The 23,967-nt window shown below is 41.1% G+C and overlaps 1 protein-coding gene across 3 annotated transcripts in view; it reads left to right on the top strand.

Moving 5' to 3' along the window:
• The first annotated feature begins 854 nt into the window (after nt 1-854).
• Nucleotides 855-23,967, top strand: part of LOC124278567 (max-like protein X) — a 35,074-nt gene continuing 11,961 nt past the window's right edge. The window contains exons 1-4 of one of the 3 annotated variants that reach the window (XM_046714296.1): nt 855-912; nt 12,538-12,583; nt 14,142-14,255; nt 23,603-23,700. In XM_046714296.1, coding sequence (XP_046570252.1) covers nt 12,544-12,583; nt 14,142-14,255; nt 23,603-23,700 — 252 coding nt within the window. In that variant the 5' untranslated portion in view covers nt 855-912; nt 12,538-12,543. Of the gene's footprint in view, nt 917-12,250; nt 12,323-12,537; nt 12,584-14,141; nt 14,256-23,602; nt 23,701-23,967 lie in introns of those variants that run through there. The other 2 variants (XM_046714297.1, XM_046714295.1) reach the window with 2 other exon arrangements.

Here is a 23,967-nt window from a genome sequence, read left to right as displayed (position 1 = left end):
TGAAGCCCATTTCTGGTGTTCACCGCCAGGATATTGCGGGAATATTTCTATAAGCGCCGTAAAACCATACTCACTCACTCTGTTGTTCCCGAAACGTTTTTGGCGAACTCGTACCCAAATGTTGGACCAAAACAAAATATCTTCTCTTCTGTACCGATAGGTAGTGATAGGTTATTAATAGCAATCTGTTTACATGCACGTGGACAATGACATTCAACAATTATTTGTATCTATTTTTAGATTATTTACGTGGGGATCTCCAATTTATAACTCGGATCAGAATAAACGTACCTGACCATGAACAAACACAATGAGGCCATCAACCCCCCGTCGTGTAAATTTCACAGAGACTGACCACCTAGCCCACAATATGGAGTCAACCAGTTTGAAGAGACTAAGTTTGGACAGGGTTACTTGGTGAATATATATGGAATGCTTGGCTTTGCATGTAGCCTCGAACTTGACTATGCAAGAAGTTGATCGAGCTATAAGGCATTCACAAAATGGTTTACTTACATGTATTTTATTTTGATATAGACCTGTAGCCACAAAATAGATCTCTGTATAAGAACACACTTGCGATGCTAACCCTTTAATCAAATCAAATCAAATTGTATAATGCGCTGAATACACCAAATAATTACAGAAATATCAGTCATTTAATTAGACCTAACTTAACAATTATTCTTTGGATGAACTAGCCCAATACGTAATTAACATAATTACTAACATAATTGTAATCAGACTAACCATTTAATTTTGATTTGCTTTGGGGCAGTTGTGAACGTGTAACTTTTTATGTTCGTAACGCAGACACCCTAGGAAGTTACGTCCATGAAATATTATTTTCCGGATTTTATCCGAAGTGACGTCAGTGTCATGGCGGCTTGAGTAGGACCACAACAAACCTTGGGTGGTTCGTATTTTTGTAATCGTGACCCTTTCAGAACCTCTACTAACCTTCTAAACCATAGCCGCTTCCATATCGAATGATAATGGTGTTGTCGGGGGTCATCATTCGTGACGTATCGGGATCGAACACTATTAATCGAGTTCGTAAACTGATATCAATATGGGCAGTCGCTGTCACAAGTGACAAAATCCCCTATCACGAGTGCTCTTCGGGAAAGAACTACCCATAGCGTGCTGATCAGCTTGGAGTGTCACCTGTTGGCTGATTTTTGTTGTTTATCGTGTAATGTTTGCAGCATTTAAAGTTAAATGTCTGAAACATAGGAGGCGAAAAGAGGAAGTATTGTATGTTAATATTTGTTGAAGCGTCTGTAAAATCTAAACGAGTAGGTACAGTTAGGTGATAGCGTTATTCAGCGTCACAATGATAGGGGATCAGCATCACAGAGGAAGACACACAACTGAACCAAGCACATGATTTTTTAATATAAATATACCTAATATGATAGTTAATTCTGTAAAATCAATTTGAGTATAAGGAGTACAACCCTGTTCTCCGGGTTGACAAGCCAATATGTCCTATCAGTATCACCCACTTTTCATGTGACACTTCTCACTGCCGGGCTTGTTTACAGAGGAATCTCTTCTGTCATATTTAATTATTTAAACAGCTGTTGAAGATGGGGACCTCGACTAGATTGTTGTAATGTTGATATGGAATGTCATGTTGTTTGTAATATTTGGTTTAAAGGGAAACAAAACTCAAAACTTTTAGTAGTCCAATCATTTTAATGAGCACTTGCAGTTACTGGATGCCAATTTGGATGCTCAACAACTGGGTTTCTGACTAATAAGATAGAACTTCGTTGTCAAACATGGGAATCCCCTTGAATTCTCATATTTGCTTACCAAACCCTTTCACCTTTCAAACTTATATTAGTGTGTAATGGACAATTATGTGCTAAATAATACAGCAATTATGTGCACATATTTATTTTGCAACAATGAAGTTTAATCAATGTACTCAAAAGCAGTAACAGCCCTTACTTTACCAGGTAAATTGCATGTAATAAAACAATTTCTACTTCCTTCTTGTCATCTGTGTTTTATCGCATCAGCCCAACACTTGTTTAAGGGCCATTCATTCACTTGATGCAAAATGAATGACTTCATTACAAGTACATGTATTAATTATAGAGGTGGCAGCATTCGCAAATAACTTTATAAAGTTCATCCTCTAAGGTGGTTCATACATGGCATTTGTCATCTCTGGTGCAATTATTCAATCTGAGATTGGGTTATAAAAAGGTTTGATGTAGTAAATGTCTTGCATGTTATGTAATACATACTTGGCAGCACAACCTGTGAGAACTGACTGATTGGCTAGTTGTGTTGCAGAAAAACTTGTTAAATGGATTATGTTCTGGATTAACTAATCATACATTGATTCATTAATCACTGTTATCTTGCACAGTTGATTCGTAACAAATGTTTATGTCTGTAGGTTTACCATAGCAGACAGAACATCTTGGTGCCTATGAAAAAACAATATACTTTGTCCAAAGGATTAGCTGGTAGTACATGTTGGTTGAATGATTGTTCATTGTTGTCTGACTAAATTATATTTTTTAAAGAACCTTAAAGATAGGTGTCACTATCTCAGGTGACCAATGACACTGATGTGAAACAGCTGAAACAAACAATCATGTGAGAGACCAGCATGAGTTATATTATCATGAAATGCTGAGATATTTTTATACATGTATTTGTTACAAAGATAAGGGACATTGAACAAGTCTCTTTCTGCAGCTTAAGATGTATGGGATATTGACCCTCTTTGGATATTGACGGATATATTAACCAAAAATGGTAACTGACTGATATTGTACATATAACTTGTTTGGTTGCATTTTGTTTTCATTCATTGCCTGCAGCAAGGCCTCAATGGTTACTGATCAAACTGTTCCAGATATGGAAAGCAATTATTCTGAAGTGCTACTATTTTTCAAAATGTATACTAAAAACTGCAATTAAAAAACTCAGTATTGGAATATATAATTTCTGATAAATTAATCAATTTCAATTTCAGTTGATCATGGCACCAGCTTAGTTTACAAGAACATATATATACACTCAGTAATCTCTATATCTGTATTAAAACTATGGTTGGCAGAACCCACTATACAATATAGATGGTTACTTATCATGTCTACTGATAATTTATCTCAGATTACACATGTTATTGAATTGTGTTGTTATTACCTGTTTGTTTTCCTGAAATCTCTGATAGTCTTGTATGCATTAATCAACAAACAAAAACATTTCTGTTTGGCTGTACGTCTTATTAGTATTCTTTGGGATAATAGATAGCTTGTCATTCTTCTATCCTCCGATAGTTGTTTGCTCAAACACAGCGAGAATAGCACTGAAAACAAGTAAAACTGTTGAAATTATAATCCTTGATAAGCAAATTTGTATTCAGTAAAGAAACAACCTAATTTGATTGTTTCATATGTTGAATTTTATTTCCCTTAATCTATGTTCTTTTGGTGCATTTGTTACCAAACGAGCTGTTACACATCTCATGAGTGATGCCATGTTCTGTGTGACATCACACTCTTAACAGCTCCTTCGATGATGACCTATGACATGCAATCAGTACTATCGTAAAGAATGCATCTTTTCCTATCTGTGAGGATAACTTTTCTATACGCTGGTAGAAATGTACAATTGTACAACTTTATTTATTACGAGAGCAGTTTCAGATACCTTTAGTAATAGCATTGTTTAACATGTAAAATAACTAACAGGTTACACTTTGAACTGGTTAAGGTCTCTGAAAGATTATGTAATACATAAAAGGGCTGTAAGTTGACCGTTCTGCCTGTTTATAAGTCATGCATGAATTAAATTCTGAGTTTGGTTTTACAGCTTTTGCTCATGAACAGTTCAATTCTGAAACCAAACCATAGAGTTCCTCACAGCAAGCATGGAAGAACCAAAACTCTGAAAAGATTAAGTCATTGTTCAAGTTTTCATCGGAGGTAAAATGAAGAGAATTGTGTGTTTTTCTTATGGATGAGTAAGAAGATATTAGGTGCCAGTGTTTATCAAAGCCTTTATCACAATGTACATGTCATGGTTGTAGCAAGCCAATCACTCTTCTGCCCAGAGTTCCTTGATAGATAGATATTCTTTATTTCCTCCATAAAATGAAGATTACATTTGTATGATAACCAACAGTACAGACGTGAAAAATATGTAACTTTCATTAAGAAAATATCCGACGAACTTGCTTGTTTATCGTTCATGTATTGTCATTAAAGGCTTTCAGAGAGCCAGTGATATGTTCACTGTGATGTTTAAATTATTGTCATGCACCTCAGTGTTGTAGTGGTAGTAGCATATCTATGTCCTGCAGGGTTCGAAATACCTCATATATTAGGGTGCCATGACACGGTAAATGTTGAAATGGCACGGATAAAAAATATTCTCGGTGCCCTTATCGCAAGCCTAATTTTTTAGAGACATAACTCACCTTTAGTCATTTAATCTCCAAAACAAAACACTTATGCAAATGACAAACAAGCAAAAACATTTATTGACTTTACAGCCCAGGAAATTTCTGGAATTATGATTGATGATGTAAAGAAATCTGGTTGTTTTTCCATTTAGACTGATGGGAGTACTGATAGTTCGGTTATTGAAGAGGAAATTGTGTATGTTAGACATATTGAACAAGATAACCTGTCACACAATTCTTAGCTATCAAAGGTGCTGGGAAAGCAGAACAAATGAAGCTTAAGAAAACTATCTTAACACCCGTTCTCACTAATAAGGTGCAAACGCATTCTAAAAAAAGTGGAAAACTTACTTTTCAGTTGACTCGAATTGGTTTGGTTTTCTGATAAAGGGTCATATGAAGTATGATTTCCCAAATTTTGCACCACACCAGTTCGATGTTGAAGATGCTGTGATGTTGTGAATAGAGGACCCATCTGGGTGAAACAATCTCTCAGATACCTATGTTACAGGTTTTCAATAGCGTCTTCATCAAATATATTATGTTTGCTATGTGCTTATACCCGACTGGCGTTGAAGCTGTTTATATGTATTCACGGAAGTATTGGTTATATTGTCTTTAAAAAATCCAATCAATCAATCTTGGTAGATCACTAAAGCGACTTAATATACTTTCCCCTGACATTTCAATCAATTCACACAACAGAAGAGTGTTGTCTCTGATTAAATTTAAAGACATATCGACAGATTAATGTTTTATTGCCAGAAACAAAATGCAACATGTTGTTTTTGAACATGAAACATCTCAAGTGTGTATTGTCAATTACACGTAAGTATCAATTTTTAGCAACATAAATAAATTATCAATTTTAAAAAGTAGCATGGCCTTTAAAAATGGCATTTAAGAAGACGCTCTGACCTAAATACCCTTATCAGTCATTTTACCATACATTTATCAGTGACTATCATTTTCACTTACCTTTAAGTGAGAATAAAAACGAAACTCGAATTTTATCTGGAACAGAAGTAATTTTGTCTGAAAATTTAAAAACAATCTTATATTTTTCCATAAATAAATCACTGTCCCTGACAAGAGATTAGTTCAGATAACAAAATATGAATTAAACTGGACATGCCCCATTGGATATGCTTTCAGACATAGTAACGTAGGTAACACTTCCAAACGTCTTAACAGAAGGCATAACGCACAATCAGCTTACTTTAACACAGTATGTTAACAAAATGCTACGAGGAAAATGGCAACTAAGGCGGTTCTGAAACATTTAAACCAGTTCACACCACTGTATCAATAATAATAACCTCAACTAACACCAGGAGTAACATATACATACATGTATCGTTTACGAAAAGCTACAGCAGACGTCCTCCTGAAACATATCTTCTCGTAAACTAATTCATACTTTAACTGAAGCTTCAGCCCATACTCTTAACTCAGTTAAATTTGAAACCACATACAAAGCCAACATGTAAACGACAACATACCCAAAAGTCACAAGTCTGATGCAAAGAGTTTATAAATAGCAGCAGACGACATAGACCTTGTCAACACACTGGTGACTGTGAATTTGTCAAATTATCAACTTCTGAATTTGTAGAAATCAAGCTTTCAACTATGTAACATCATTATCATTTGAAATTAAAGTTTACCATTTATCATGCTGAAGATCTGCATTTGAATGTTTAGCTAGATACACAGTTAGATATATGCATACATTCTTTTATAACACAATTTTTTACTTGTATATTTATTGTGTTTGTTCACAGGTTATATATTTACACCTGAGTAATTCAATACCTGCTATATAACGTCATATAACAGCAGCGTAATGCACTATATACACCTTAAAATAGACACTGAAACTGGTGATACCTTCATTACTCCTACGTTATTACTTGTAACGTAGGTATCATCTTGTAAAGAGACCTAGGCGAAAATTATGAACCCTTCACGGCAGAGTAAATGGTTTTTTTGCATTTACTAAGGGATAATGTAATAACCATCATATCAAATACTTACCTCGGAGTTTCTGTTGAAATGCTGACAAGCTCTACGTATCAAAGGGTATCAAAATTCGAGTCTAATCAAGGAAGCGGTGGAAACATGATACTACGTCTTATTACAAGTTAAAATCTAAACAGCAATGACGTCTTTTAAATTTGGAAGCAAGAATAGTTCTAAAGGAAAGCTCTAAAGCCATTGTTACTTATATCTTGGTAACGTATGTATCAGTGATGTATGTATTTTTAAACTGGAAAAACCGACCAAACAGTGAAAATGTGAAAATTTAAAGCACCGATACCTGTATGAAGCCAATGACTGTACTATTTTTTATAATGCTATATGCTAATTAATTTCATGTTGAAGGTCTCGTGCAAATACAGCCCTAGTAACGTAGGTATCACTCATAATATACGGTTCTAATTGACTAGTGATGAAGAGGTATGCCGTAAACCAAGTTGTTTGTGTCACCATTCATTTCTTGACGTTTTCAAATTTATTTTTTCAATGGGCCGGGTGGTCAGGATGTGTAACTCTATGTGCTTCGTGTCTAAGGCTAAATGGTGCAGTAACGTAGGTATCCTCAGCATAGCGGACAAGTCTTGTGTCTGAGCTCATCTGGCTGTGCATGAATGGAAACGTATAACGCACGCCAGTAGCATAAAGGCCATCTGTTCCTATTTCAGAATAAGTGCATTTGTTTGCAAACAAGTTGAAGACCAGTCCAATCTTCTCTTCCCAAGGTTTCAAACAAAGTGTTCAACTGTTTGCATGGTTGTGATGATGAGGACCCTTGAAATGTAACTATTTGACAAGTAAATAAATAATGACTGTCAGGGATGGATATAACCCATTGCCCGACGTCCCAGTCCAGTGTTCTTTTCTGTCGGGCAAGCAAATTTGTATATCACGCTGTACTAGTGTCCAGTTGACTTTCCAATGTTAATTGTGTTGTTTATTTAAGAAATCAACAAGAAAATAGGCCGTTATAGTGGAAAAAGTTATCAGGGCAAGTGATTTTACATGTGCCACTGTTACGCAGTACACTAGCAATTTTAAAGTTATTTCCACCCCTGACTGTGTGCCTTTAACACCGCTTTGAACAGTTTTCCTGTTGTACCCACGATCAGAGGCTTCTGGTGTTCCACAAGGGATGCAACTCTGCACATCAAATGTTAGTACCTGAAATGACCCTTTATACATGATAACCATCGTCTGGGTATCATTGTGTACTAAATCCAGTAGGTAAATATATATTGAATTGTTGCCTTGTTCATTGCAGCAGCTGATTAGTTTGATGAATTATAGAAAACTATTGCATTTATCGTATCTCATGTGTATATTGATGGAGCCTGTGCAACTAAGAGATATATTGACTGAATAGACCAACCATCTCTGCTTGTCATATGTCATCCTTTGATGGTCAGCCTTTGACGGGTGTCAATCATCCGGCCTGTTGGGTCAATACATATCCAGATACCTGCTCTGAGCCTTGTTAAACACCGTATCTCATAGAATCACATGACATATACATTTCAACTATGGTATAAAGAACAGCTATGTTTTTCCGAGGTTATCAATATTGAAATATGCTTAAACTGCTGGTCAGTATGAGTTAAAAATCTGATGGAATATGTTTTGATTCACCTTCCTATGTGGACAATATTGTCAAATTATTGATATGTATATTGGCAAGAAACTGTGTGTGTGGAGCAGTGGTCCAAGTAGTCACTGAGTATCTACTCACATCAGTTCATTCTCTTAGGATCTACATAGGTTTTAATGGGTAACATTAGTATAGTTTTACTCTAGTGCTGGTATTGGCATACAACCTGCGATCGATACATCACGGTACTAACATTTGACTCACTGACGATATATTGCCAAAGTATTGTGCACTGAAGCTGCGATACGATACGAATCCCGATATAAAACGGTGGGGATACGATACATATCACGATATTAAAATATTTAAATCTAACACCAAATATAAAACACCATAAGATCAAAACAAAACCATTTTAAAGTATTTTCGTTTAATTTTTTTTAATGTTCATTTGGAAACGAGATAATTATGTTTATACACAGACTTTGAATGTTAACATGTGAGCGCTGTCTGACACAGTTCTTGATGCATGAATTTCCGAGAAAACGTTTACTTGTGAAGGGAAAATAAGTAAGCATATATTTTAATCATCAAACAAAGTAAGTCTTTTTTCTTGACAGATATCGCGATTCGGCAATATTCAAAGTTAAACATTGATGTATCGTGGCGTATTTGAAGTATCATATCGGGATATATACGACAATGTAAAACTTTGTATCGATTCACTGTATCGGCGGCCTATGGATCGATGCATCGATGCGTATCGATGAATCGTCACGCCACTATTTTACTCCCATGGGTCCTAAGTATGTCACATGTTCTTCAAGGTCTGAACAGGGATGTCTAAGTTACAGTAAGCTGGACACCGTGCCTTGTGAATTGTTAACAGCACCAGAGGTAAACCTTTGAGGCCTTGTAAATAAGGATCTGTAACAGTGTGCAGCTTTAGCCACTTGTCAAAGGCCCATTAGTTTAGTAACATTCTGTTTGGCTTAGCTATTACTAGATAAAATAATAACTTATTTTGGCTAATGATCTTAAATGTTTTGGGCACAGGTAAAACAGTTACACAAACCTATGACATCATCATAGATAATTTTGTTGTGTTGTTATAATGTTAAGCTACTGGGTTGAATTTTTATTAGCAACCATGTATTGTGACAATATGTGCTTGCTTATTAATACAACCCAATAGGTTGATATCGTTGTCAGTTTAGAACTATTGTGATATTGTGGTGTTTGCTAGCATGACTACTGTACTGTGACTGCTGAAGTGTGGTTCAGTACAGTAATAATAAAAATAATTATATATTTATATCGAACTTTTTCCAGTCTGCACTTGATAAGAAGTGCCTTAGGGCAGTGAGTTCACGTGGGTATGGTTTGCAACAGAAATGAGAATAATACACTGTATGTAAGACATACTACAGAGGCACATGTTCAGTTTACAAGAACCATTGTTGGCATGTCAGTAGCATCAGTGTTGGAACAACAGAGTGTTCTGAAACCATACAAGAGTTCTGTAAACTTTGATTTTCATCAAGCGATGAGTGTAGTCACATGCTTACTAAAAGACATCAAGACTCTCGTAGGCTTGTATCACTCTACAGGCTTGGTGAGATATGCATGTGTTTGAGGATGAAGTACTGAAGACAGTAAGAGGTCCTCAACTTTAAGTCAGAAGAGACCCATAGATTCAAGTGATTCAGAGTGATATTTTCTGATTTCCATGTGTTTGTTTGGTATGAGTAAAGTGACTGTCATGCTGCATTGTATTATTGTTATGGTTGTTAGGTTGACTGCAATGTGCAGTTGATTTACTGGGTTGAGCTTTGTACAGTTATTTTACTGGATTGAAAACATTGTACAGCAGTGGACAGCTGTGTTTCTGGGTTGACAACATTGTACAGTTGCTTTTCTGGGTTGACTGCTATGTACAGTTGTTTCACTGGGTTGACTGCATTGTACAGCTGTTTTACTGGGTTGACTGCATTGTACAATATTCACTGTGTTGACTGCAATGTATAGCTGTTTCACTGGGTTGACTGCATTGTACAGCTGTTTTACTGGGTTGACTGCATTATACAGCTGTTTTACTGGGTTGACTGCATTGTACAATATTCACTGTGTTGACTGCAATGTATAGCTGTTTCACTGGGTTGACTGCATTGTACAGTTGTTTTACTGGGTTGACTGCATTGTACAGCTGTTTTACTGGGTTGACTGCATTGTACAATATTCACTGTGTTGACTGCAATGTATAGCTGTTTCACTGGGTTGACTGCATTGTACAGTTGTTTTACTGGGTTGACTTCATTGTACAGTTGTTTTACTGGGTTGACTGGATTGTACAGTTGTTTTACTGGGTTGATTGCATTGTAAGCTGTTTTACTGGGTTGATTGCATTGTACAGTATTCACTGTGTTGACTGCAGTGTACAGCTATTTTACTGGGTTGACTGCAGTGTACAGTTGTTTTATTTGCTTTGCATTGTAAGCTGTTTACTGGGTTGACTGCAATGTACAGCTGTTTCACTGTGTTGACTGCAATGCACAGCTGTTTTACTGGGTTGACAGCATTGTACAGTATTCACTGGGTTGACTGCTATGTACAGCTGTTTTACTACATTGACTGCAATGTACAGCTGTTTTACTTGGTTGACTGCATTGTACAGTATTCACTGGGTTGACTGTAATGTACAGCTGTTTTACTGGGTTGACTGCATTGTATAGTGTTTTACTGGGTTGACTGCAATGTACAGCTGTTTTACTGGGTTGACTGCATTGTACAGTTGTTTTACTGGGTTGACTAATGTACAGCTGTTTTACTGGGTTAACTGCATTGTATAGTAGTTTACTGGGTTGACTGCAATGTACAGCTGTTTTACTTGGTTGACTGCACTTGTACAGTATTTACTGGGTTGACTGTAATGTACAGCTGTTTTTCTTGGTTGACTGCATTGTATAGCATTTTACTGGGTTGACTGCAATGTACAGCTGTTTTACTGGGTTGACTGCTATGTACTGTTGTTTTACTGGGTTGACTGTAATGTACAGCTGTTTTACTGGGTTGACTGCATTGTATAGTATTTTACTGGGTTGACTGCAATGTACAGCTGTTTTACTGGGTTGACTGCAATGTACAGCTGTTTTACTGGGTTGACTGCAATGTACAGCTGTCTTACTGCGTTGACTGCAATGTACAGCTGTTTTACTGGGTTGACTGCATTGTACTGTTGTTTTTCACTGGGTTGACTGTAATGTACAGCTGTTTTACTGGGTTGACTGCATGGTATAGTATTTTACTGGGTTGACTGCAATGTACAGCTGTTTTACTGGGTTGACTGCTATGTACAGCTGTTTTACTGCATTGACTGCAATGTACAGCTGTTTTACTGCGTTGACTGCAATGTACAGCTGTTTTACTTCGTTGTCTGCATTGTACAGTATTCACTGGGTTGACTGTAATGTACAGCTGTTTTACTGGGTTGACAGCATTGTATAGTATTTTACTGGGTTGACTTCTGTGTTCATATGTGTGTCAAGCTGGAACAGGAAGTGTTTACCTCACATGGAATGTTTATGGCTATTTTGAGAAGCACCCAGTCCTTGCCATCTGAGGTTTTGTCTGGCAGTGACAGCATAAGTGAACTGCTACACCTCCACATGTGATGTGGATCAATATCATCTACATATTATAATAACCTGGTACTGGGTACACTTTACACAAGAGATGGACTTTTGCAATGGACATGTGTTTAAGGTTTGCTGTATATGCATGGCCAAAATATAACTTGAATTGAAAGTATAAGGAGACACTTTTGTTGAGTTGTTGCAACTGTGTGTGATACCAAAGCAGATGGTTTGCCTTGTGACAGATCATGATAGACTCCATGCACTGTCACACGAGCGGAGGAGCTTGAGTTGTTATTGACGTTTATAAGGCATGGCACGATGCCTGCCTGCATTATGAAACGGTGATGTTTATGTTCCCTGAGACACTGGGATGAGATAATGTATTACTCCTGATTATGTTGATCAGTGCTCAGACATGTGTTTGAGAAGTAGGAAAGTATTGGAAGTATATGTTCTCTCCGTGAACAAAGATGACAGTTGTGACAATGCGTTCAAGTCTCTAGGAGTGTGCTTTCTGTACAAGTGGATTACTGTGAAGTGTTTGGAATGAGTTTGTGTCATATTTTCACAATGCAGAGGAGGGGGATTCCAAGTTGGTTTGAAGATGTGTTTGGGGACAACAACACAGTTGAGTTTGCAAGGCATTTTCTGTTTATTGACAGAAATTATTAAATTTAATATGCATCATTGTATAAACCAAGAAGGTTTGTCAGACATATCCTTCATGGTCCTTTTTTTCTCTCTCAGCAACTTGAAATTTTCTGGAAATCTATTGGAAACAATGTATAAGCTAGTAATTGTTCCATATTCTTTGTAAACACCATCCATGTTTTATTTTTCAGAGAAGGATGGCGGACAATTCCTTTGATTCGTTTGACCAGAGTACATGTAAGTACTGCAGTAGGGGATTCCCCTCTGCGCCAGTCTTTCCATGTAAACCTGAATGCTTTAGCACTGTACAGTGGATGAAGTGCTGGATTGAAGTGTACATAACTGACTCCTACCAGGGCCTTTAGCATGTTTGTTTTATTCACAATGTAAGAGCAAAGTAACATGTTGTGGTTAATCTGGAATGTATGGACAAGGTGCAGCCTGATTAAACATGTTGTAGGCTGTAATGGTTCGACCACAGTAACTGTAATTGCATATTTGTCATATTTATTTGATAAAGGAGGCGGGGACAGGACGCAGTCTTGTTTGTTAAATTGTTCGTATGGAAGTGAGATTTGTTTTCCCCCAATACTCATGAACTAATGTTTACATAACTGTAATAAGATATAATTGTATTTAATAATATGTAGTATTGGTAAATTTTTGGGGCTGAAAATTCATTTTGTAAAGATAAATACGGTGGTCTGCAAGGAAGTTTCACTAGCTTGTTGATATTTCTACTAGTTTTGTACCAGTCAACTGTTTTCTGCAAAATGTAGCAGAAGCTGATGTGACTTTAAAATCACAACCATTGTAAACAGAACATGCACACTAGACACTTCTCCTGTACAGCTGTTGGTCACTGTGCTGTTTCTGTGGAGTTTTGTCTTAGAAACTCAGCCCATACCCCATGAGTGGTTGTTTCAAAACTCACTGGACCAACTTGTGACCGTTGGCACAGAGATTTCTTGAATTTCTTGCAAAGAAAAAGTATGAAATCAATGGATCCTGTTAAAGATTACAAACATTTTTGGTTTAAAAAAAGTAGCTGTGAATTCTTATTGCAAAAGTAATACAAAGTTGTTTGAAGAAAGTCCCAATATTGGGCGAAAGAATGAGGTTTTTTTTCAAACTTGCTAAGGCCTCTTAGTTTGGAATCCTGGAACCCATTCCACAAAGCGATCTTAGCACTAAGATGATCGTAACTCCCATACTTAAACATAGACTTACGACAGTCTTAGCACTAAGATGGTCGTAACTCCCATACCTAAACATAGTCTTACAACAGTCTTAGCACTAAGATGATAGTAACTCCCATACCTAAACATAGTCTTACAACAGTCTTAGCACTAAGATGATAGTAACTCCCATACTTAAACATAGACTTACGACAGTCTTAGCACTACCATCACTTTGAGAAACAGGGCCTTGGATATTAAGTCTCTATGAATTGTAAAAACTGTGATATTGTCTCATACTGCAGTACTGTGTTGTGGTCTGTTGGCTGACTCATGTAATATCCCACAAGTATTCCTTTCTACAGGGGGCCGTGTTGTAGCCTAGTGATTAAGGCGTTCGCTCATCACACCAGACTCATGTTTGAGTCCCCACGTGGGTACAATGTGTGAAGCCCATTTCGGGTGTCTGCTGCAGTGATATTGCTGGAATATTGCTACAAGCAGCGTAAAACTAAACTAACTCACTCACTCACACACTCCTTGCTACAGGATAAAACCCGATACACTCACTCATGCACCTGTACAGACTGTAAGAGCTGGTCTGTCTTTTCTTTCAGTGATGGAGGGAGACTTGAAGACTGAGTCAAGTCCTACAAGCAACCAGCAGTTTTCCTTTCAGCGAACCAACAGCACCGGCTGTGTCTCCTCAGCCTCCTCTGCTCAAAATACAGGTAAAACAAAGGCATATCTCCGTAGTCACCTCATATCTTGCTGTGTGTGAGCATGATTGTTTTTAACACTAGTGTGGATTTCATCACTGATTCATGTGGAAAATAATCTGCATCCTATGTATCCTGAGAGAATTCATTTGTCTGAAATGTAAGTAATTTTCCTCTAAGATCTTCCAAAGTTCTCTAAGGATAATTTCTACCTTGTTTTTCAAGTAACCTTACCTAACCACCTTTCACTTATTTCAGCTTCAATAAGAATAATAAAAAACATCATTTATTGCTCATATGATCTGACAGTTTGCTGCTTGAAGCAGTAGTACTGGTTCAAGGATCAAACAGTCCTTCACCTTCTCGTATAGTAAGTAAACTCATGAAATTTGTGACTTGAGATGCCTCTATTAGTGAACTTTAACCAAGAGTTCACCCAAGTCTGTTGTCTGAAACACATGTTTTAGTATTTTGCCCAACAGACTGTGTTAACCTTGTATACATATAGATCACAGAAGCTGGATTAGTGCAGCTGTATGTGTTTGAGCCCTATTGTCTAGGATACTGTGATTTGCTGTGTTTAGTTTGGTTGGCCACCTATTGCCCATGGCCATGTTCCTTTAAACTGTCATCAGGTGTCCTCCCACATCAAACTAAACTACTGGGATTTACTGACATGCTGTTCAGTGTCATGTGTTGCCAAACTGACCCACTCCAACATGACCTGTTATTCTTTCATACTCAATACAGCTGATCACTTTGTGTTGATATAGAACATGAATGAGTATTATGCCTCACTTCAAGGTCAGCATCGTTGTGTATGGTTGCCATGTGATTGCATCATCAGTTCTTCCAGAACTGTTTGACATATAAAATATGGAATCAAGAGTTGAGTGAATGGCCTGAAAATTGATGAGACTGCTAATGATTTCTTTACTTGTATGCTGGCACTATCTTGTTGAATGTTATTGATTGCTGGGGATTGCCATGGTGTAGTCAACAGAACCTTGTTTAGTTTGTTGTACGGCATTATTGGAACGTTTCACTGTTGTTTGGAAACAGTTGGAATTAGCTGTGCATTGTTTGGTTAGGGATGTCAGCTAATGATACATCATGACCAACAATAGAAGTTATGCATTGACAGCCTTCTTCTTCTATATCCTTCATGTAAATATTATTAATACACAAGACAACTTTCAAAGAATGTTCATAACCAAATCTATAATGGAACTTAGGCAATAGTACTTGTCCTGAAGCCTTGCATTGTGTACAGGTTGAACTCAACTTTAAGATCAGCCAGAAACGTAATTTCAATACATCTATGTACTTGGCGTAAGAATAATTGTTACTTTTATGGCCAACTCAGTGGTCAGTCATCCACCCAGAATATATGGAACAACTATATTCAGTTTCTATTTATTATTCTCCATCTGTCTTGCTCGGTGTGTTTGTATTTTTGATGTGAAGTTGTTGAACTCTGTGTACTTACTATGGACATATTGTATGCTGGTTGGTGATTGAGCAGGATAGACAAATTCCAGGGTTAATGATTAGTCATTAATTAATTGGTTAGTGCTGATGCTGTTAGTGAAAAATCACAAATCGTTTCACTACCCATCTCAGACACATAATACATGCTTTAGTGATCCTTATCTGTTCTACCCGTGAAGGTCCGGGTTAGAATATTGATCTTCAGTAACCTATGCTTGTCATACGAGGCGACTAACGAGATCGGGTGGTCATGCTCGCTGACTTAGTTGACTCATGTCATCAGTTGACACAGTGCAGATCGATCATGTTCCTGGTCACTGGATTGTCTGGTCCAGACTTGATTATTTACAGACCGCCGCCATATAGCTGGAATATTGTAGAGTGTGGCGTAAAACTTAACTCACTCACTCACTTATCTGTTCACTCCAGTCTATAATTCACTAGTACACTTTACACCAATACTATTCAGTTCTCCACTAGTGCACTTTACAACAATAATTTTCGTTCTCTCCATTATTCTTTTCAACAATACTATTCATCTCTTCACCACTGCAATACTATTCGTCTCTTCATCAGGCCACATGTTTTGTCAGTTCACATGTAAAGTAGTTACGTTACTGGGACATCTCACAAATATGTCTGAAGAGAAATGCCAAATTTGAGAATATAATCTCATCCTGATTACCCTCTTTAACAAGCTTGATTCCAGTTTTATTTATGTTTTGATCACCGAACAAACACTTTTTATATTTTTTTGTAAATAAGCGACTCACTGTTGACACTATTTAAACACAATTGGAAATTAATGCAAATAGACAGTTCATGTTTAGGAGGGATTATGGGATAGCCTAGTGGTTAAAGTTTTTGCCAAAGACCAGGGTTCGATTCTCCACATGGGTGTGTGTGAAGGCCATTGCTGGTGTTCCCCACAGTGATATTGCTATAATTTAACTAAAAGCATCATAAAACCAAACTCACTCACTCACTCATGTTATGGTCCTCACATGTGAGCAGTATTGACATCGCTGTTAATGGCATTTCATCACCCTCTCAGCACATCCTATCAGTCTGTGACTTTAGCCCCAACTCTCTGTCTCATAATTCTTTTCCTGTCTGGTAAGCTTTGATGGTATATGTGCAAACATTAACACTGATTTACTGGAGACAATGTCAAGTGACCAGTCCGGCATGGTACACTCCTGTATCAGTCTGTATTTATGGCAGGGAATGGTCCTTGTGTATCCTTCTCGGCTCATGCCATGTACTTAGTATAGTGATATGGTTAAACACTTTGTTAAAGAAAATGTTACAAATACAATGTTGATCTACAGTGAAGCATAGTTTTACTCTGACCTACAATGCTAGTGATCTTGGAACCCCAATAATATATTTCAAGTGTTCATGCAGGAAGCAGAGGTCCTGTATAGTAATAAAATGGTGTAATGTGGGGTACCGTTAGTTGAACATTACTAATCAGATACAAGACCTTACTCTTTCTATGAAATTAGGTACAGTGAAACTATATATTTTTCAGTGTTTATTCTGTACCTTAGTGTATACTGGATGCACATATCAGCATTGTGTGAAGCCTGGTGATTGAGAGTGAGAATATATATGATGTTCCCTGTCCACCCTGATGTCCCCATGCACCCCGATGTCCCCTGACTACCCCGATGATCCTGACGACCCTGATGTCCCCATCCACCCTGATGACTCTGACCACCCAGATGTCCCCTGTCCATCCCGATGTCCCCTGTCCACCCCAATGTCCCCTGTCCACCCTGATGTGCCCTGATGTCCCCTGGCCACCCAGATGTCCCCTGATGTCCCCTGACCACCCACATGTCCCCTGACCACCCTGTCCTCTGACCACCCAGATGTCTCCTGGCCACCCTGATGTCCCCTGACCACCCTGTCCTCTGACCACCCAGATGTCCCCTGACCACCCTGATGTCCCCTGACCACCCACATGTCCCCTGACCACCCTGTCCCCTGACCACCCCAGTCCCCTGACCACCCTGATGTCCCCTGACCACCCAGATGTCCTCTGACCACCCAGATGTCCCCTGGCCACCCCAGATGTCCCCTGACCACCCTGTCCTCTGACCACCCAGATGTCCCCTGACCACCCTGATGTCCCCTGACCACCCACATGTCCCCTGACCACCCTGTCCTCTGACCACCCAGATGTCCCCTGACCACCCTGATGTCCCCTGACCACCCAGATGTCCCCTGACCACCCAGATGTCCCCTGACCACCCTGATGTCCCCTGACCACCCACATGTCCCCTGACCACCCTGTCCTCTGACCACCCAGATGTCCCTGGCCACCCTGATGTCCCCTGACCACCCTGTCCTCTGACCACCCAGATGTCCCCTGGCCACCCTGATGTCCCCTGACCACCCACATGTCCCCTGACCACCCCACCCAGATGTCCCCTGACCACCCTGATGTCCCCTGACCACCCTGTCCCTCCCCCTGACCCCTGGCCCAGATGTCCCCTGACCACCCCCCCTGACCACCCACATGTCCCCTGACCACCCTGTCCTCTGACCACCAGATGTCCCCTGGCCACCCTGATGTCCCCTGACCACCCAGATGTCCCTGGCTGACCACCCTGATGTCCCCTGACCCTGACCCCTGACCACCCTGTCCCCTGTCCCCTGACCACCCAGATGTCCCCTGACCACCCTGTCCTCTGACCACCCACCCCTGATGTCCCCTGATGTCCCCCCTGGCCACCCTGATGTCCCCTGACCACCCAGATGTCCCCTGACCACCCTGATGTCCCCTGACCACCCACATGTCCCCCTGACCACCCACATGTCCCCTGACCACCCAGATGTCCCCTGACCACCCCTGTCCCACCACCCAGATGTCCCCTGGCCACCCAGATGTCCCCTGACCACCCACATGTCCCCTGACCACCCTGTCCTCTGACCACCCAGATCTCCCCTGACCACCCTGTCCTCTGACCACCCAGATGTCCCCTGGCCACCCTGATGTCCCCTGACCACCCACATGTCCCCTGACCACCCTGTCCTCTGACCACCCAGATGTCCCCTGGCCACCCACATGTCCCCTGACCACCCTGATGTTCTCTGGCTACCCTGATTACCCTGACCACCTCGATGTCCTCTGGCCATCCAGATGTCCCCTGTGCACCCAGATGTCCCCTGGCCATCCAGATGTCTCCTGACCACCCAGATGACCCCATCCACCCTGATCACCCTGACCACCCAGATGTCCCCTGTCCCATCACGATGTCCCCTGTCCACTGTCCTCTGACCACCCAGATGTCCCCTGGCCACCCACATGTCCCCTGACCACCCCGTCCTCTGACCAACCTGATGTTCTCTGGCCACCCTGATGACCCTGACCACCTCGATGTCCTCTGGCCATCCAGATGTCCCCTGTGCACCCAGATGTCCCTGACCAATGTCCCCTGACCACCCTGGCCACCCTGATGACCTTGTCCATCCAGATGACCCTGCCCACCCCAATGTCCCCTGATGACCCTGTCCATCCGAATGTCCCCTGCCCACCCCAGTGTCCCCTGATGACGCTGTCCACTCCAATGTCCCCTGCCCACCCTGATGACCCTGCCCAGCCCAATGTCCCCTGATAACCCTGTCCACCCCAATGTCCCCTGCCCACCCTGATGACCCTGACCACCCAGATGACCTGACCACGGAGATATCCCCCCCACCTCCTGATGACCCTGTCCACCCCAATGTCCCCTGCCCACCCCAGTGTCCCCGATGACCCTGTCCACCCCAATGTCCCCTGCCCACCCTGATGACCCTGCCCAGCCCAATGTCCCCTGATAACCCTGTCCACCCCAATGTCCCCTGCCCACCCTGATGACCTTGACCACCCAGATGACCTGACCACGCAGATATCCCTGTCCCCTTTCCACCCAGATGTGCCCTGATGTCCCCTGACCAAATAGATGCCCCTTGACCGCCTTGATGTCCACCCATATGTCCGCTGTCCACCTAGTTGTCCCCTGGCCACCCTGATGTCCCCTGACCACCTCGATGTCTTCTGGCCACCCAGATATCCCTTGTCCACCCAGATGACCCTGACGACCCTGGCCACCCTGATGACCTTGTCCACCCAGATGACCCTGCCCACCCCAATGTCCCCTGATGACCCTGTCCACCCCAATGTCCCCTGCCCACCCTGATGACCCTGCCCACCCCAGTGTCCCCTGATGACGCTGTTCACTCCAATGTCCCCTGCCCACCCCAATGTCCCTGATAACCCTGTCCACCCCAATGTCCCCTGCCCACCCTGATGACCCTGACCACGCAGATAACCTGACCACGCAAATATCCCCGACCACCCTGATGACCCTGACCACCCAGATGACCCTGCCCACCCTGATAACCCTGACCACCCAGATGTCCCCTGCCCACCCAGATGACCCAGATGTCCCCTGCCCACCCAGATGACCCTGCCCACCCAGATGACCCAGATGTCCCTGATGACCCCAACCACCCTGATGACCCTGACCACCCAGATGACCCTGATGACCCTGACCACCCAGATGTCCCCTGCCCACCCAGATGACCCAGATGTCGCCTGCCCACCCAGATGACCCTGATGACCCTGACCACCCAGATGACCCTGATGACCCTGACCACCCAGATGACCCCTGACCACCCAGATGACCCTGATGACCCTGACCACCCAGATGACCCTGATGTCCCCTGCCCACCCAGATGACCCTGATGACCCTGACCACCCAGATGACCCCTGCCCACCCAGATGACCCTGATGTCCCCTGACCACCCCTGAGATGACCCTGCCCACCCTGATGACCCTGTCCACCCAGATGACCCCTGACCCCTGTCCACCCTGATGACCCTGACCACCCAGATGTCCCCTGCCCACCCTGATGACCCTGACCACCCTAATGACCCTGATGACCCTGTCCACCCTGTCCCCTGTCCACCCAGATGTCCCTCCCTGCCCCTGCCCACCCTGATGACCCTGATGACCCTGCCCACCCTGATGATGATGACCACCCTGATGACCCTAACAACCCTGACCACCCAGATGACCCTGACCATGCAGATATCCCCGACCACCCTGATGACCCTGATGACCCAGGCCCCCTAACCACCCAGATGTCCCCTGACCACCCTGATGACCCTGTCTGCCCAGATGTCCCCCAACCACCTCAATGTCACCTGTCCCCTGTCCACCCTGATGTCCCCAGTGATAATGTAGAGATATTGATTCCAGGGTGTGTGATGGGATGTACATTGCGACAGTATTGATCTGCGATACACTACAAATGTTCTTCATCCACAAGCATTCTTCAACAATAGTTGAATCAACAGACATCTTCTCATGTGTGGTTTGTCTTACACCGTTGTAATCAGAGTGATAGCAGGAATGCTAATTGTTTGCCGTATCAGTGGGTTGTCACGTGGCGCGAGCGGGAAGAAGCAGTGCTCACTGTCGTGCTCTCCGGATGCCAGCACTCTGTTCCACTTGTGACAGGGATGAGCAAACACATGGCATCGGCGTTGCATCACTTCGGCTCACTAAGATCAATAATACTGAGTTGAGGACAGGGAGTTGTGTATTCAAGGGACAATTAGAAAGAGTAACTTGAATAGAAAACAAAGAAGTAGTTACATAAATTTTATTCTTAGTTTTTAATGAGTTTTTTGTGCTGCAATAATACTTAGGTACAAGCTTTATACAAGTCCAGTTCCAAGGTCAGTTTTACAAGTCAGTAAAGGCAGATATATAATGAATGAGGCATGAAACTGACACCCAGAAATCATGTAATGTCAACATTAGGTTATGTATGTCCAGTCTTTCAAGTTTTAGAGAAGTTAAAATAGTCAGTTTCCCATGGTGTGGTAATCTAGTTTTGAGTCATCCAGAGTGTAATGATTGTTAAACCTAGGGATGAGTGATGACCAGTCATGGTGCTGTGAGCTGATACTTGGTAAAGTCCATGTATAAGGTGTAGTTCACTGGTGGTTCATAACAGTTAGGAGAAGACGATGCAGAGCTTCAGAAGATTACCCTTCTGTATTGCATGTTTCACTGAATATTAAAGGAGCTAAATAGATTTGTGCCCTTGGTGCCACATTTGTGTCAGTAGGTCAATCTAACAATCTTACAACATAAAGTTGGTTGGTTTGTTGTTTAATGCTGCACTCAGCAATATTCCACCTATCTGTAAATAATTGAGTCTGGACCAGACAATCCAGTGATCAACAGCATGAGCATCATGATGACTCATACGACATAAAGCCTGTACTTGATGCTACATCCTTGACGACTTACAAGCACACTCACATTCAGGCAAGGGTATAGAAGACTTACATCCTGCAATAAGCAGTGTAATATGTAGGTTTATTACATCACGACTAACTTTCCTTTCATCTGATTGGCTAAATAGTCCCATGCATGACTTGACACAGCGTTACGTAACCCACATGTGAGGTTAATATAACAATCCGGAGACCCCACTCCGCTGAAAATATTAGGTGTACCATAGTGTAAACTCTAGAGGTGTGACAATGCGGAAATGTCACGATACGATACGTATCGCGATATCTTGGAACGATACGATTCGATTCGATGCATATCACGATATCCTATCTTTAGTTATTTTCTTTAAAAAAGTCTATTTTGATAGCAAGTAACAGTGTAAATTTTTACATAACCGTCAATTTCTAGTGAACATTAACATTTTTTAGGTCAACGATACATATCACGATACGAACAAAAATATCGATATATATATCGTCTGATAAAGTATCATGATTATCGATACTACGATATATCGTCACAGCTCTAGTAAACTCCTGATCCTGCATGTCTGTTGCAACTGCACTATATGTTCCTATGACAATACTGATTCAGGACCCCTGAAAATCTCGATTCAAATTGATCTTTAGTAACCCATGCTTGCCGCAAGAGGCGACTAACAGGATCGGGTGGTCAGGCACGCTGAATTGGTTGACACATGTCAATCCCAATTGTGTAGATTGATGCTCATACTGTTGATCACTGGTATGTTTGGTCCAGACTCGATTTACAGACCGCCACCATATAGCTGGAATTATGCAAAGTGTGGCATAAAACTAAACTCACTCACCCTCACTCACTGATTCAGAGTTGCTTCCCTTTTCAAACAATTGAGATGAAAAGGGTGAATGATGAAGCACACTGTAGTAGTTTTATCTAACAGTTTATTATATGTAGTTTTGTGTCATGTAATAAAACAGTCATTGACTTCACTTGAGGTTGATCCAGTGATTTATCAACCTTGGACAAGTGATATTCACCGGTGATGATGACCCTGTAGAGAGTCTGTTCCCTTGGCATGAGGTCACTATAAGATGAAAGCTGTTTGCTATGTTGTTTATGGACATGTGATATCTAATGTATGAACACTTGGTGATAATCATTAAAACTCCTGAGCAAACTTCTCAGTTTTATATATTTATTGACTTGTGTTGATATGTTTAATATATAAAATTCTCTGTATGCCAACAAGCAACACTTTCATTCCCTCCTGATGTCAGATTTATCAATTGTGAAATTTGGCAACTCGAAGACAAATGTAAGACAAAGGATGATTCAAATAATAATTTCAAAATGATATTGAGGGTTAACCGTGACTTACATATATTGTTTTAAGATAAAGATAGGCTAAACATATGAGTCAGTATATCAGCATCTTTATTTGTTAAGCACAACATTTCAGAGTTAATTCAAACCTTTCTTCAGGTGGAGGAGTCAGAATTAACTCAGACATGCAAAGAATTTAATATCCAACATCCTCTTGGCATGTACTTGTATTGATGTTGTGATGAATCTGTTGTTACAGACGATGAAGACAGTGACACCAGCAAGACCCTAACTTACAAGGACAGGCGGCGGGAAGCCCACACAGTCGCGGAACAGAAACGCAGAGATGCCATCAAGGTAATGACTGTACACAGTAAAGATCTCTCAGATAACTTTATAAAGTGTTTTGATGGAACATCTTGTGTTTGACTGATACATTTAAGGTGTCAGTTTTCTGTTCAGGTTGCCGAAATTTAACTCACCAGAGCCTATTCAATCCTAATTCACCCCAGAGTTATAATCACAACAAATATCATGGCTTACCAAAAACATCGGACCACGGATCAAGGAGGTGCATGATATAATTCAAAGTGAATTAAATATTTTCTTCACTAGTTTTTTGGA

Source organism: Haliotis rubra, unplaced genomic scaffold (genome assembly GCF_003918875.1).
Source record: "Haliotis rubra isolate DU_JTF1 unplaced genomic scaffold, ASM391887v1 Scf24, whole genome shotgun sequence".
Lineage (NCBI taxonomy): Eukaryota > Metazoa > Mollusca > Gastropoda > Lepetellida > Haliotidae > Haliotis > Haliotis rubra.
Note: the sequence above shows the minus strand (reverse complement) of the source record. Positions and strands in the feature narration are given on the sequence as shown.